Here is a 14,805-nt window from a genome sequence, read left to right on the forward strand (position 1 = left end):
GCATCAAGATCGTTGGGAAAAAGACTAGGGGCATTATCTCAATGCTCAAGACATGAATTTGATGCATTTTTGGCGACCACGTGGATTTTGATCAAAACATGTCAAAATCGTTATTTATGCACCAAGATCGTTGGGAAAAAGATCAAGAGCATTATCTCAATGCCCAAAACATGAATTTGATCTATTTTTGGAGACCACGTGGGTTTTGATCAAAACATGTCAAAATCGTTATTCTTGCACTGATATCGTTGGGAACATTATCTCAATGAAAAAGAAATGAATGAAGAATGAATTTCGTTGTATCAGTTTATTATTTTCGCGATTGTATGCTAAATGTATACAAGATTGATTGTCCTCGAATATACATAGGTACATTTTCTAGTTTTATATCGACGTCATACAAAACACCTTTTAATGTTAACGCTTCACAAATACATGTACATAACGCTTTGTATTCCGATTCTGTGGAAGAAAGTGAAACACTTGTCTGCTTTCGTGTTCTTCAAGATACTACATTTCTGAACACCATTAAACAAAAACCAGTAACTGACTTCCGATCTTCAACATCTTCCCCCCAATCAGAATCAAGATACCCACATGCTGTTAAAGTATCTGAATTATTGTTGTACAACAGCCCTAGATCTACTGTATAGCGCAGATAACGTAAAACGCTTTTTAAATGTATCCAATGTGTGTCTGTTGCACATCTTTAACTCCTTTGCAATTCTGCATTCCGAATTTGTATAGAACTTGTTCGATGTAATGTTTTTGATGAATCTTTATTCTTCCCGATTCTCTATCCCTTTCTATATTTAATCCTAAGAAAAATTGTACATTCCCCAAGCTCGTCATATCAAATCTTTCCATTAGCTTCTCTTTTAATACTTGTATTTCTTGTGAACTTTTGGATAATATCAAAAGATCATCAACAAACAGAAAATAAATTAAATGAATAATTTTTGTTACTTTCTTAATATACTCGTATAAGCAAGTGTCATATTTCGATGATAAAAATCCCAAAATTGTCATAAGGAGTTAAATTCTTCGTTCCAGCACTATGGCGACTGTTTTAGACCGTAGATGGACTTTTTTAATTTGCAAACATATTTCTCTTCTTTTAGCTCTTCTGGTAAATGCATATAAATCTCTTCCTTAAGTGTTCCATGTAGAAATGCTGTTTTCACATCCATGTGTACGATCTCTAAATTTTGTTTATTTGCTAAAGCAATAAGTGTTCTTAGAGTCGTTCTTAGAGTGTTTCGGAGTAGTTTGGTATCCCTTTGCTACCAATCTTTCTTTATATCGGTTTCCTTTCTCTTGAGTCTTTAGTTTGAAAACCCATTTGTTATCTATGATTTTCTCATTTTCAGATTTCTTCACTCGCATCCAGGTTTGATGTTTTCTAGTCATCGGGACAACCTCTATTGATGTCTGGAGAGCCAGATGACAAATATCTGCTGTGAGGTAGTCTTTTAACGAAGTGAGCAGCCTCGTGTTACGCTTCGTTTTCCTTTGGTTTCGGTCATCGTTTGTTTCTATTTCTGTGGATTCCTCATCAGTTCTATTCAGTGGTTTCATCTTTGTGTCGTCATGATTTTCTCCTTGTTCATTCTCATCGATTTCGTAGTCTGATTCGAGCAAATCGTTCTCTTCTTCCTTACCTCTTAGAATTTTGGAAACTTCTATTTTTTAGCTTATTCTCTGTGTCTTCACTGTCCTCATCAAAGATTACTTCTCTAGATCGAATGATCTTTCTTTTATTTCCCATAGGCGGTAACCATTATCGCAGTACCCTACGAATCTGCATTTCAAAACCAGCAGATAAGCGGAACGAGGCAGAGAAGTGAACATTCTCTGCCTTTTTTCCGCTTCTGTACCCCTACCTCCGAAACAATACTTCGCTGTTTGAATATGATCAACGAAATTTAACACTTGATGTACATGTATAAAAAAACTTCGTTATACGCTGCCAATGGCAACGAGTTTTTTTATACGCTGCCAATGCTCTCCCTCTCCTCTCACCCTCCCCTCCCTCTTCTCTCCCTTTTCTTCTTTCCGAGTGGTATATGTTGTGTCTACCTGCCAAAAAGAGGTTTGTTCCGAAATAATCGTCGTATGGGCCAAAATCGATATAGTTGTTGTATTATTCCGGTACTTATTTTCTGATTAACCAAAACTATTAGCGTGCCCCACGTGCAGAGGTTATTTCAGTCATTAATTAGTGTATTTAGATGTTACGAACTCGTACGGGAAGACATAGAAATCGGAAGCTGGACAATATAATGAGCTGATTACGTAACAATACACATAATTTATTGCTGATATCAGATGATCGCCATAACCATAATAGATATTATATTCCCTCTTTAGTTATTGTAAAAGTTTTATCTACCAGTAAATTGTCTTCCTAAATTAGTCCACTCATAGTGAGAAGCGTGTAATTAAGTCGAACAGGAGTTTGTTCTCAAACTGTCAGGAGAAATTAGGACACGTCCACGAATGGGTTAGGGAAAAAATATATTTTCAAACAATTAGGAAGTCTTCTATCTCAATTAATATGTTTCGCAATAAAAACGAAATTTATGGCACCAATATCAATATAAGTTCGTTTTTATTATACCTGAATCACAATCTCCGTTTTAAACACTCAAATGCGTGCGAAAATAGTATATTAAAGAACAAGTTTCATAAGTAGCTGTTTTATCGCACGTGTCCAGTTTGGAAAACGAGCCGCGTAGCGGCGAGTTTTCCAAAGGACAAGTGCGATAAAACGGCTTATGAAACGAGTTATTTATACTACTTTTTCTATTTCGCGTGATTTCTATTGTAAAAAACTAAAAATAGTTCAAAATTCTGTACTACTTCACATTAGTTGTAAATGTTAAGTTGGTAGCACTGGTTCGCTTTTTCAAATTGAAAATTTTGAAGTTTCAATTTTTGCGCAGATATAGCGAATTGCCATTTGGTACTGCAATTTTTGTGAAATAGAAATGGAAGAGCAGCACGAAATCATAACTTGCACGCCACCTGAATTGCGGGAAATAGCAAACAGTACCGTAGATAATTTGCTTCCGCAGAAATCGAAACTAAAATATGAAAAGGAATACCTTAAATTTGACCAGTGGTGTAAAGAAAATAAAGCCCAACACATTTCGGAGAATGTTTTATTAGCATATTTTGAATTACAAACTCATTTGAAAAAGCCATCGTCATTATGGTCAATGTACTCGATGCTACGATCCTACCTAAATGTGCATAAAAATGTAGATATATCAAGATACGTCAAGTTACAAGCACTGCTAAAAAGATTTTCGCAAGGCTATGAGCCAAAAAAATCAAAAATTTTAGATTTAGAGCAAATTAATCGATTTATTCAGGAGGCTGACGACAAGCATTATTTAGATACAAAAGTAAGTAGAATTTTTTGTTCTAGTGGGTAGGTAGGTACTAGCTACAGGAGTATCTTGTTTGTATTCTCGTTGTAGGTTATTTTAATAATGGGCTACAGTGGGGCATGCAGACGCGAGGAGCTGACTAATATGGCACTGGGCGACATCCAATATAAAAATGATATTGTTGTCGGTGCCTAAAACAAAAACAAATGTAATGAGACAGTTTGTCATCACCGAGAAATTGTGGATTGATATTATAAAAAAATATAGCAGCATACGCCCAGTTAATACTTGCCATCAACGATTCTTTGTAACATACCGTAGTGGTCGCTGCATTACTACTTCGATCGGAATCAATACAATGGGCAAGACGCCACGAAAGATTGCAGAGTTTCTACAATTAGCCAATCCGGCACAATACACTGGGCACTGTTTCCGGCGTTCAAGTGTCTCACATTTAGCTAACAGCGGTAGTGACTTGGTCACCATTAAACGACATGGCGGGTGGAAGTCCTCCGCGGTTGCCGAAGGATATATTGAAACGTAGGTTCAACGAAAAGTGGAAGTTGCAGGAACTCTTGCCCAAGCAAGTAAATCATCCTCATCATTACATGGGATTCTTGCACAAGGATGTACATCAACACATGTAGAAAGTGCCGTTCCCAGTGCTATAGTTGAAGGAAATATAAATAGTGCCGAACACAACATCATAACCCACAATTTACCTGGTATCAAAGTCAATACACATGATGGAGCTGTTACCGTCAAAGTGTACAATAATTGTACATTTACTTACGCAGATAAGGACGAAATCTAAGTTTGTTGTATTTACTTTATTATGATTAAAGCTTTCGTTGTGCAATTTTAGTTAGAAAAGTTTGGTTATGTTATGTACACATTGAATAAATACCATCGACTTATTAGCATTTGCAATGTTACCAACAGTTGAAAACAAAATCTATGCGGTGCGTTAATGGCTAGAACGATACGCGATTGCGTGCGGTAATGGAGCTATAAACAACGCGAAATAGAAAAAAGGCCTTTAAAACACACGTGCTTTAAAGTTGCTAAGTAACGATACTTCAAGTATGACTTTTGAAACTGTCATCTGGGCGAAATAAAAAATCTTCCTAAGTCGCTTTCTGTAAATGCAGAACATTTCTTTGGCTTGTACCTATCCTTTGGTTGAAGCTTTTACAAACGCGCGTAATTTAGGGTATGCTTCCAAATCTGTTCCACTTTTTAGTCCCAGCAATAAGTGAAGTTTTGAATGAATGCACCAAAAGATAGAAGATTAAATACCTTTGACATTTCCTTCATATATGCCAGCATTATCGATGCATTTAAGACTTTATTCGTAAGTAACTTCCTATTCATCCATGGAAACAACTTTTCATATGCTTGATAATAGGCTTTACTGGATTGAGATTTTACACCTACCAACGTTTGTTTAGATTTTACAAGCGATTTAATGGACGGTGTATTATCTTTTTCAACGGAAATCGTTTAATTCACAAAAACGACGATTTTTATAAGCAAACGTCAAGTGACATTTACATGGCAATCGTGAAATTACGAACACCCAGCCCACTTAATTAGACATGTATTCGAGTATAACGTCAATATGATTTCATTGAATTTCCTATTTTTAAATTATACTGCAGGTATAATAAAAATTACTATAAGATACACGTGTATAATTGGTCTTTAAAGCACTTGCAACGTTAAAGGCACTCCGCTTTGCGTCGTGCCCTTAAACTCGTTGCGCGTGCTTTAAAGACTTGATTATACACTTGTATCTTAATATACTATTATAATCCGTTATTATAATTAAAATTCGGCTTGTAATTATAACTATAACTTCGTAATAAACTTTTTACGGCGCTGAACTTTTTACGAGATATATAAGTTTTATAACCTGATAGGGATTGACGTCGCGGAAAGATAGCTCAATCAAAGTTAGAGTATAACTTATTTCAACCCTCCCAGACAACTTTGTTGTGCTTTTTTACAGCGGTATTGGCTTATATTTCTTATTGGTGATAAACCGAACTGGGCTGTATTTAAGTTTATCGTCTTTAAGGTATACCTAATTGGGGAGGAAAATATTTATTTTTATGCGCCACGCTTTAATGATCGCACGGTCTTTCTTTAAACTTGTTCCCACTAGAGAAAGTTACGGAAACGGAAACTTTCGGCTTAAAATTGTCGCGATAATTAGTTTCAAAATTGTAATGTCATGTCAGAGTGTGCATTTAGATAAAGCTCGTCAGTCTGTTAGGAATAAATTCGGAGCATTCCAAATTTATTTGGGAAATATTTTATTTTGCTAACTTCATTGAGTCCAATTATTTTCATACTTCGATTGAATTTACGTTTGTCTAGGAATAAATAATTAAATTAAATCAATAACTCCCGACTACTTGTCCTATAACCATTCACGAATACTATATTTTTTTGCTTCTTATAGAGTAGGTTTAGTTGACTATCACTTGTACACTTTTAGTGGTGAGAGCTTCCACTTCAGTCGAGCCCCACCATTACCTCATCGAAAAACGTTGAATAAGTAAGACTTATTTGCATGCCTATATCGTGTATAAAATTTGATCGCCTGTCAATGCAAATTTTCGCAACTTAATACTGAAATATGTCGAATTTCTGAAAATAGGTAACTGAGGCGGGCACCAGAAGGATATAGTGACTAGAATGCAATTGAGACATTTTTGTTTTGTGTAAGGGGAGAGTGTCCTAAAATGGCATACTTTTTTCAAAGATGCATAAATTCAATCGATCGGATCGGTCGACTTAATTTCGCTGGTTCGACTCGAATTCAAATAACTTAGCGATAAATTCCTGGTGGCTGACAAAAGTTCGTTCACGGCTCCACACGAATTTTTCCAATACAAAATGAAAAAAGCAACACCCTAAGTTATCTGTGGGTGACCGACTTAACTTCTTTTACCGCTCGACGCAAACACTATCCTGACTTAAGGCGTATTACCATGGTTTTCCACCAACAACCAAATTCCCACTACCTTTATTTTTTAATTCGCACCCATTCTGTGACGTACAATCTTCTCCACCAACAAAATCATTTTTTCTAGCCAATGACATTCCTTGACAGGCATAAATCGACTGCGCCCCGACCGGAAATTCCGCTGACTTAACAAATCTCACGCTTCCCAGCAACAACGCCTGCAAAATTCCCCTATAATTTGAACAATCCACGCCATATCTCACGACTTACCGGTGCCCTAATCTTTCAGACACATTTCACCAATCAGGGCCATATTCCGGGACTCGCCCACATAAACAAATCGAAAAAATTTAGAAAATCCTACCAAATAATGAGGCTACCCTTTATATCTTGCATGAACAAATTTAAAATCTGCGCAAATCCGGCGACGGACTGCTGTTACAAATGTGAAGAATAAGGTCAGATAGGCGCAAACCTGTTAGTTTCGCTGTCTACTACTGATTATTTATATCGTAGTTGTTAGTAACTGTAAGCAATAAGATTTACCTGATGAAAGTTGAGATCAGTTTCAGTTGACATTTGTAATAACATTACAGTTTAATCATTTCTGTTTGAGGAGCGTGAATTGGATAATGGCGTAGTACAGAATGAGTTTCTAGTTATCAAATTGGATTAAAAACTATTATTTGTGCGTATTGCGTATAGTCGCGTTTATATTAGTAAGATGTATGTAAAAATCTGCATTGTACCATCTAATCTAATATTTTACTTTTCAGTGTCATTACTTCGATTTCGAAGAGGAAATTGATTTTCAAACAGGAAACGAATACATGGTGAATCACGCCTCGTCATGCTCCATTCAATAGCAAATCGTTATCATGAGAGAATGTTTTTTAAAAAATATTATAAACGTGAACTGTATACAAATATTTCAGTATTATTCATGTGAACGATTGAAACTTGAAATGTGTAAAGTAAATGATGTATTTCGTTGAGAGTAAAACTGTTTTAAAAAGTTAGTTTTTATCCCAATGCATAAAAGAAACCTTATTGTATATTGATTGTTTATTCACATGACGTTATTCCATCTGAGCTTGCATTTGTTTAAGCTATCAAAAAATAAATTGTTTATTTTCTATGAACTTGAAGAATGTACTTGTTATTTTAATAAATATTTAAAAATGTTGTATAGCACTTATTTATGGTCTTCAATGTTTTTACTTCATAAAAAAAAATCTTATTTGTTTTTCCCGCTACTAAAGGACCGGAGTGGCATAGTATCTAAAATCTCTACTGACAGGATTTTTAAATGTATACAATATTGTGTAACGAAGAACTCGTTTTCGGCGTAGAAATTACCAATTTTAGTGATCACTTTTTAGATGAACACCCGGTATCTGGAAGCGTTTTAAGTTGGGCGCTTCGTTACGAAATCGTATACGAGAACCAGCATTAAACCGACAAGGTCGTGCACGTGAAAATCAACGCGATAACAGATTTCGCCGCTTGACCTCACAGTCCAAGGAACAAAAGGGCATTACTGGACTGTCGAATTTGGAGATTTCATTCCGACTAATTGGATATTTAACATCCTCCGAGATTAAATCCGATAGCTACGACCTTAAAAAGTTTGAATTTTGACACTGGTCCCATATTTCTAAGACGTCTGGGAGGGACGTAATTAATTATAGTTCCATGACATAGCCAAATTTTATAAACTACCGCATGGAATATGATTTTAGTATTTGTTTGAATTTTAGTATGCGAATTAATTACAATTAGGTACCTAATTAAATTACCTAGATTGGTGCTACTTAAAATTGTAAAAAGGATTTTATAGTACATTAATCAAAAAGGTGGAGAACCGCTGATTTAATGTACATTTTTTTAATAAATACGTGGCGGGCATAGGAAGACACATTTTTTTAAAAAACCAAACTTTTAGTATTAACAACAAACAATACCAACGCACTAGCCTTGCTTTTTTCATAGGTTGAAATGTTGGTAACTGTTTTTGGGGTTGTTAGTTGTCACCAAAAGATTTGTCTTAAAAAAGTGTCTTTGAGTTTAAACAATGAAGGAATTAACGGTTTTCGCGCTTCTATATGGAAATGTTTGCATTCAACAGTGTCTACCTAAGGTCACATAGGCCTTAAAAACCGCCTGTGGTGACCGATGTCGTTGTATTATAAATAGTGGGCTGCTTGTGTCTTAATAGAATTTACGACAGTATCTGAGTTGCCAATTTGTCCTGGAATACTTTTACGGTTAGTAGGTATACCTAAAGCAACACTGTACGTTGTACGCTCGTTATATGTGTAGGTACGTTATTTTGATGGTCGTGTGACCCTAGCCTTAGCAGTGTCATGTAACCATGGACGACGCAAAAATACAAGTACGTTTTGCCATTTACTCCAAGAAATTGATTGCCAGTTTTAGAAAATTTTATAGTCATCTTGAAGTTCCGTCACAATTACTCAAAATTCGCCACAAAAGGACGTAAATCTTGATCAGCTAACGGTTGACAATAAGTGCCAAAAAAGGTGATAGCAAAAAGGCACTGGTGGCAATCTCGATTAATTAACGACCATGAATGGCAAAATCAAATTTGGTCCCTTGTGTCCGTAAAATTTTGATGGGTAAATAGATTGTAGAGAAAAAGTGAGAGGTGGTGTGTAAAATAAATATTTTATTGAAGTGCGGATAAAATACATAAAACAGCGACGAGGTTTTCACGTTGTAAATACTCTCACGGAAACACACCTCGATTAGAAGATTGCTTGGAAAATAAAATCGTCTTACAACGTATACGCATTTGAAATTTAAAGTACTTGTAGGTATGTCGTCGGACAAGTTGCTGAGTGCACTAAAATCGAAATTTTCAGCAAAAAAAAACATCGCTGTACTTCCATCAGTATTTATCAATGAATTGCCGCTGGTTTAACCGATTTCTGCCCTTCATATAGGAAGTGCTTCATTTCTAAAGAACGTATTTCAGATCACATAAATATCCATTAGCACGTTCAAGACACAATGCGTATCGCCAAACGTACAAAAACTCGACCTGAATACAAATACTATCCCTTCATAAGATATTTGTTTTTAGGGTTATCTGTATTTGACAGTTTCATCTTGGGGGGTTTGTCTCGGAACGACCTCAAAGCGTTTTTACATACTTGTGATATTGTTCCATTAAAACTCCGCCTTCAAAATTAACTATCTCTTTGAAGTAATCTTAAAAGTCTAAAATCTCTTTGTGTCGAGTTGTATACATAACGTAATCAATGATCGTGACTGGAAAAAAATTGATGTTACAGATACTCGTACAAATAGTTATCTGTAGTTGTAACATTTAGTATTAAAGCGAATATTCTAGAAATCCCCATATACTTACATCGAGGCGCCCTAAAAGATTAGTCATCGGCGATAAGATACGAAAGCGGTTGTGACGCATTCTTTCCGGGAAATATGACGTGTTTGTTCGACATTCCAGAATATTCGCGAGCGCTCCAGAAAAATGGGCGTTTTCTATATAAGTAAAGGAACTGTACTTCAGTTAGTTCTAACATCGATGCGGTCGTGTTATGTTTTAAATTGTAAGTGATAGATACTAATTAACTGTTATAGATTAATCCATTTCAACACTGTTATGAATTTATTAATTAATTGTAAATAAATCACGTAATTAAATAGGTATTGCATTCCAAGGTGGATTCATAACGGTGGCGGCACTCTGATCGTTTTATATAGGAAGCGCGTTTACCAAATCTGACCTCGCATGCTTATTGCCTACCTTCCAGTCATAGGCTGGTTTTACTATGGAGTCTTATGGGAGATACTACGTTTTTTGTGTATATAATCATTATTTAAAGATTTCTGATGTTGTACCTTATACAATGTGTTAGTGTACCCATGGATTATGATTTTACCTTACGGCAGCAACTTCATTTTGTTTCTCCAGTACAAAAAAAAATGTTCAAAGTTTTTCCGCCTGCATGTAGGCAACAAAGCGTTCAGATGGGTGCAAGATTGTCATTGAAATAAAATAACAGCTATGCCGCTCAAATTTATTTATACAATTTTAAATTTCTTTATCGAATCTTTAATTTTTTTTCTTTTATCCGCATCCTCTAGTCTGCGTTTGTTATATTGTTTGCATGTAAAAATCATGCGAGTTGTTAGATGAAACCGTAAAAGGTCTTTCGTCAATTTCCTTTTGTGTAGTTCACAGCCCACTGGTTTGTAGGTATTAAGTTTGGCATTTTTAATAACTGCAAAAGTAAAATATAATTTAAAAAAGTTAATATCGTGCAAGCAACATGCAATAGTATATTATAAGTAACAAGGGATTAAAAAGAGTTGTTGTTTTCGAAAGAATAGTTAATGTTCTTGAGGGACCAAAAACTAGTTTGATCCAGTGTTACTTATACTATTTTTTCCAACACCGACCGTTCTAAATTCATTTCGAAATGAGTATGATTTATATTATAAAAAACACTATCAAAAAGTAAGGTAGGCTATTTAACAATATGTCATGATCACAAGGGATAAAATTTTTCTTAATTCCTAGGGATTAAAATTACCTGTTAATGCACAAAAATTAGGGATTAAAATCAATAAAAACTAGGCGATATTGGAAAAAATATTTAAGCACTGTGTTATGGTGATTCGGTTAAGACTTTGCTTACCTTCAAAAAGAATATTGTCACCTAATGATGTGTGTTGCAGTGTATGGCATATAGAGCTTTCAAGATTATAAATTATTTCATATAATCCCTCAGATGGCGTGAGTAAATGTCCATCATTCCTTTTGTTAATGTAGGAATTATTTTCATTTTTGTCGCATATCTGGTCAGCTTGCAGCAATCCAAAGCATTGATCGCAGTGCTTTGCATCTGTGGCTTTCCTTGCCTTTCTTGCTACGTAACCGCAAAACATGCGTAAAGCTTTTTCGTCAATTTTATTAATTTCATGATATGAATGGTCAAAAAGCGAAATAAGGGATTCAACCGGTTCACCATTGTCAAGAAGTTCATCCAACTCTTTTTCGAATTTTACCTGTCTTTGTTTTGCAGTCTCAGATATAAGATCACTTGCATTTAATAATGAGTTCAACATTTCGCCGCCTGTTATATAACTACCTCTTGGTGGCTTAACAAGAGATGCAACAGATAGAAGGCGATATACCTGAATGAATTGAAGTGGGTCTGGATGAGTATTACATCCACACGCTTGGCGGACTTCTCCAAAGAAATGCTAAAAAACCATAAATAAGTAATTATATTACGCACCTTATCCAAGGAGATTGCATATTGCTGTTACTTTTAAACAAGGTAGTACCTCAATTGCATCTTGATTCATACGTCTTGTCATAAAATACTCATAATGAAGATTATTAATGTTAAAATGTAAATAAAACAACATGGTTTTAAGACAGAACAGACTACTGCCAAGAGCCAAACACGAATATATTTCTAATAATGATAATACAATACAGGCAGTTTTGGTTAACACTGTATACTACCATTCTGTGGCAAATGAACATATTGTTGCCTAACAGCTGGTTAAAATAATTCTATTGAACCATGGACTAATTACACTAAAGACTTTCACTGTAAATGCGCCGTTTTACCGCTCTAAATATGATTCAGCGATGGGAGTAGAGATGGCGCGGCTTGTATTTTAAGAAAATTATAAGATCAAACGAACTTACCTAAGTGATGTTCGATCTTAATTATATGAAGCGCTCCGCCCGAGATGATCAACAATATGTAGTATGTCTCCTGGAGTGAGTAATAGCACACATTTTTAAATCTGAAACTATTTTACCGACCCAACCCTCTGGTATCCTGTGTAGGTGTCATTACTATCATTCTTTTGAAAGCTCCTTTTTTGTCGCAACTAGATGATCGGGGTAGACACTTGGGTTGGGAGGGACCGATCATCTCGGGCGGAGCGCTTCATATAATTAAGATCGAACATCACTTAGGTAAGTTCGTTTGATCTTATAATTATATTTGCGCTCCGCCCTCTATGATCAACAATATGTAGATGTTTAAAGAGTTGCGACAAACTACAAATAGAACTGATTTATTTCCAGAAGTAGATATAAAAGTTACTATTCTACTTTTTTAACCTATTAACACAATAATATATTTGCTTAATAACTATAAGTATACCTGTATGTTAAAGAACAGTATGTTGTTACAAACATTAGTGAAAATAATGCACTTATTTCCTAAAATAAGGCATGAAACAATGAATTTTGTGAATGCAGTGGTCTATTGTAATATTTTGCAAACGTATCGGAATTCTTGGACCAACCTGCTGTTCGTCGTATCTCATCCAGGTTTAGACCGTTTCTGCAAGCTGCCGAAGTGCTTGCATGCCTAGTGGAATGAGCAGAGAAAATTTCAGTATTAATGCCACTCTGGGTTAAAGTTTGCTTAATCCATCTGCTCAATGTCTGAGAAGTGACTTCAGTATGAGGCCGTTTTAGGGTGATAAATAATTTATGGCAATTTTTTGGTCTACGTGAACTGGTTCTTGTGAGATAGATCTCCAATGTGGTTGCCACACATATTTCAGGCCTGTCTGTTAAAAAGGGCAAAGACAAAAGAGGTTGCATTCCATTTTTACGTGAGGTTTTTATTCGATCTGGTATTTTAATTTGTATTGCTGTCCCATCGGGTATTTTATGTATATTTCGAATATCGATTAAAGATAATGTTTGTACCCGATGAGCTGTAGCTAATGCTAATAGAGTTGCTAGTTTCTTTGATAACAAAGTGAAAGATATATTTGCGCTATCACAATTTTCCAAAAACGTTAGAACTTCGCCTGGGTCCCAAGTATAATCATACTTTGGAGCGCTTGGTCTTAGCATTTGGACTCCTCTGAAAAAACGTTTGATCTTAGTATCTAGAGCAAGATTTGTTGGTATTATAAACGCCAAAGATGAACGCAGCGTATTTAATGTTGCGTATGAGGCTCCTTTATTAAATTCTTCTGTTAGAAAACTTAATATGGTATTAACATTTGCATCGTACAGGTCTAGGTTTAACTTTTGGCAGTATAACCACCAACGTTTTAATCCACAGGCATATTGCTTCATTGTGGCTTTTGAAATTGATGCAACCATTATTTCAATTGAAGAACTTGGCAATCCTTGACAAGTGAAGGCCTGTACGATAATAGTCCTGCCACCAGGGAAAGACGCTTCCAAAGTGGGTGTCGAGGTCTGTTTTGAGAAAATAACAAGTTAGGATCTGGGGTAAAAACAATTGGTTCTTGTACTAACAATGAAGTAAACAATGGAAACCAGGCTTGTGTTGGCCAATGTGGTACCACTACTATACCCTCAGCCTTGTCTGCTATAACTTTTTGTAATACCCGTAAAACCAAAATAAAAGGAGGAAATGCATAAAATCGCAATCCCTGCCATGACAAAGTAAATGCATCTACTGCTATTGCATCTGGGTCTCGTATCCACGATACATATTTCTTACACTTTGTAGTAATTCTGTTGGCGAACAAATCAATATCTGGTTCTCCAAAGTGAAGCACTATTGTTGTGAACGCTTTTTTCGACAATTGCCACTCAGTTTCTGGTTTTAAGCGACGCGATTCAGTATCAGCCTCAACGTTTTCCTTTGACTCAATATATGATGCAAATATGAATATGTCTCGGCGCTCACACCATTGCCAAATTTGGCGAGCCAAACTATTTAGAGTTTTAAATTGAACCCCTCCCATGCGATTTATATAGGCAATTGCAGTAGTATTGTCTATTCTTAATAGAATAGAACAATGGTGTAAGTTTTTGGCAAAACATTTTAGTCCCAAAAAAGCAGCCAATAATTCAAGTTGATTGATATGCCAAAGCTGTTCTGTGATACTCCAAAACCCATGTGTTTTTTGGTGGTTGCAAACTGCACCCCACCCTGTTTTTGATGCATCTGTGAAAATTTCTAAACAATATTGCTTGGGTTTTATAGTTTGTTTAGCTCGATGAGCATGGTGTTTCCACCATGATAAGTCTTTAAGCGCATCTGCAGAAATCTGCATGGCCGCGTCATAATTATTATTATTCTGACGTAGAGCTAAGAACTTGGCTCGTTCTAAATTTTTCGTATATAACCATCCATAAGGGACTGCTGGACATGCTGATGTTATAAGACCCAATAAACGTGCAAATGTTCTAATTTTACAAGTATGTGGTAAGGAACCAATGCAAGTTCTGATTTTTGTGCCCTTGTCCTCTGGTAATTCAATGCACATATTTATAGAGTTAAAATAGAATCCTAAAAACTTACACCTTTGTTTCGGATCAAGTTCACTTTTTTGTAGATTAACTACAAACCCTAGCTCTTGTAGTAATGTTACTGTTGCAATAATATTTTTATGGCAATCGACTTTAGTGTCACCGAATAAGAG

The 14,805-nt window shown here is 35.6% G+C and overlaps 1 protein-coding gene across 1 annotated transcript in view; it reads left to right on the plus strand.

Annotated features, from left to right (window-relative positions):
- LOC116181729 overlaps positions 1-7,476 on the plus strand; it is a 38,883-nt gene extending 31,407 nt beyond the window's left edge. Inside the window, exon 5 of the mRNA XM_031502185.1 lies at positions 7,146-7,476. Within this exon, the coding sequence (XP_031358045.1) occupies positions 7,146-7,235 (90 nt within the window). The 3' untranslated portion in view covers positions 7,236-7,476. The remainder of the gene's footprint in view (positions 1-7,145) is intronic.
- The last annotated feature ends 7,329 nt before the right edge of the window (positions 7,477-14,805 follow it).

Source organism: Photinus pyralis, unplaced genomic scaffold (genome assembly GCF_008802855.1).
Source record: "Photinus pyralis isolate 1611_PpyrPB1 unplaced genomic scaffold, Ppyr1.3 Ppyr1.4_LG1, whole genome shotgun sequence".
Classification (NCBI taxonomy): Eukaryota; Metazoa; Arthropoda; class Insecta; order Coleoptera; family Lampyridae; genus Photinus; species Photinus pyralis.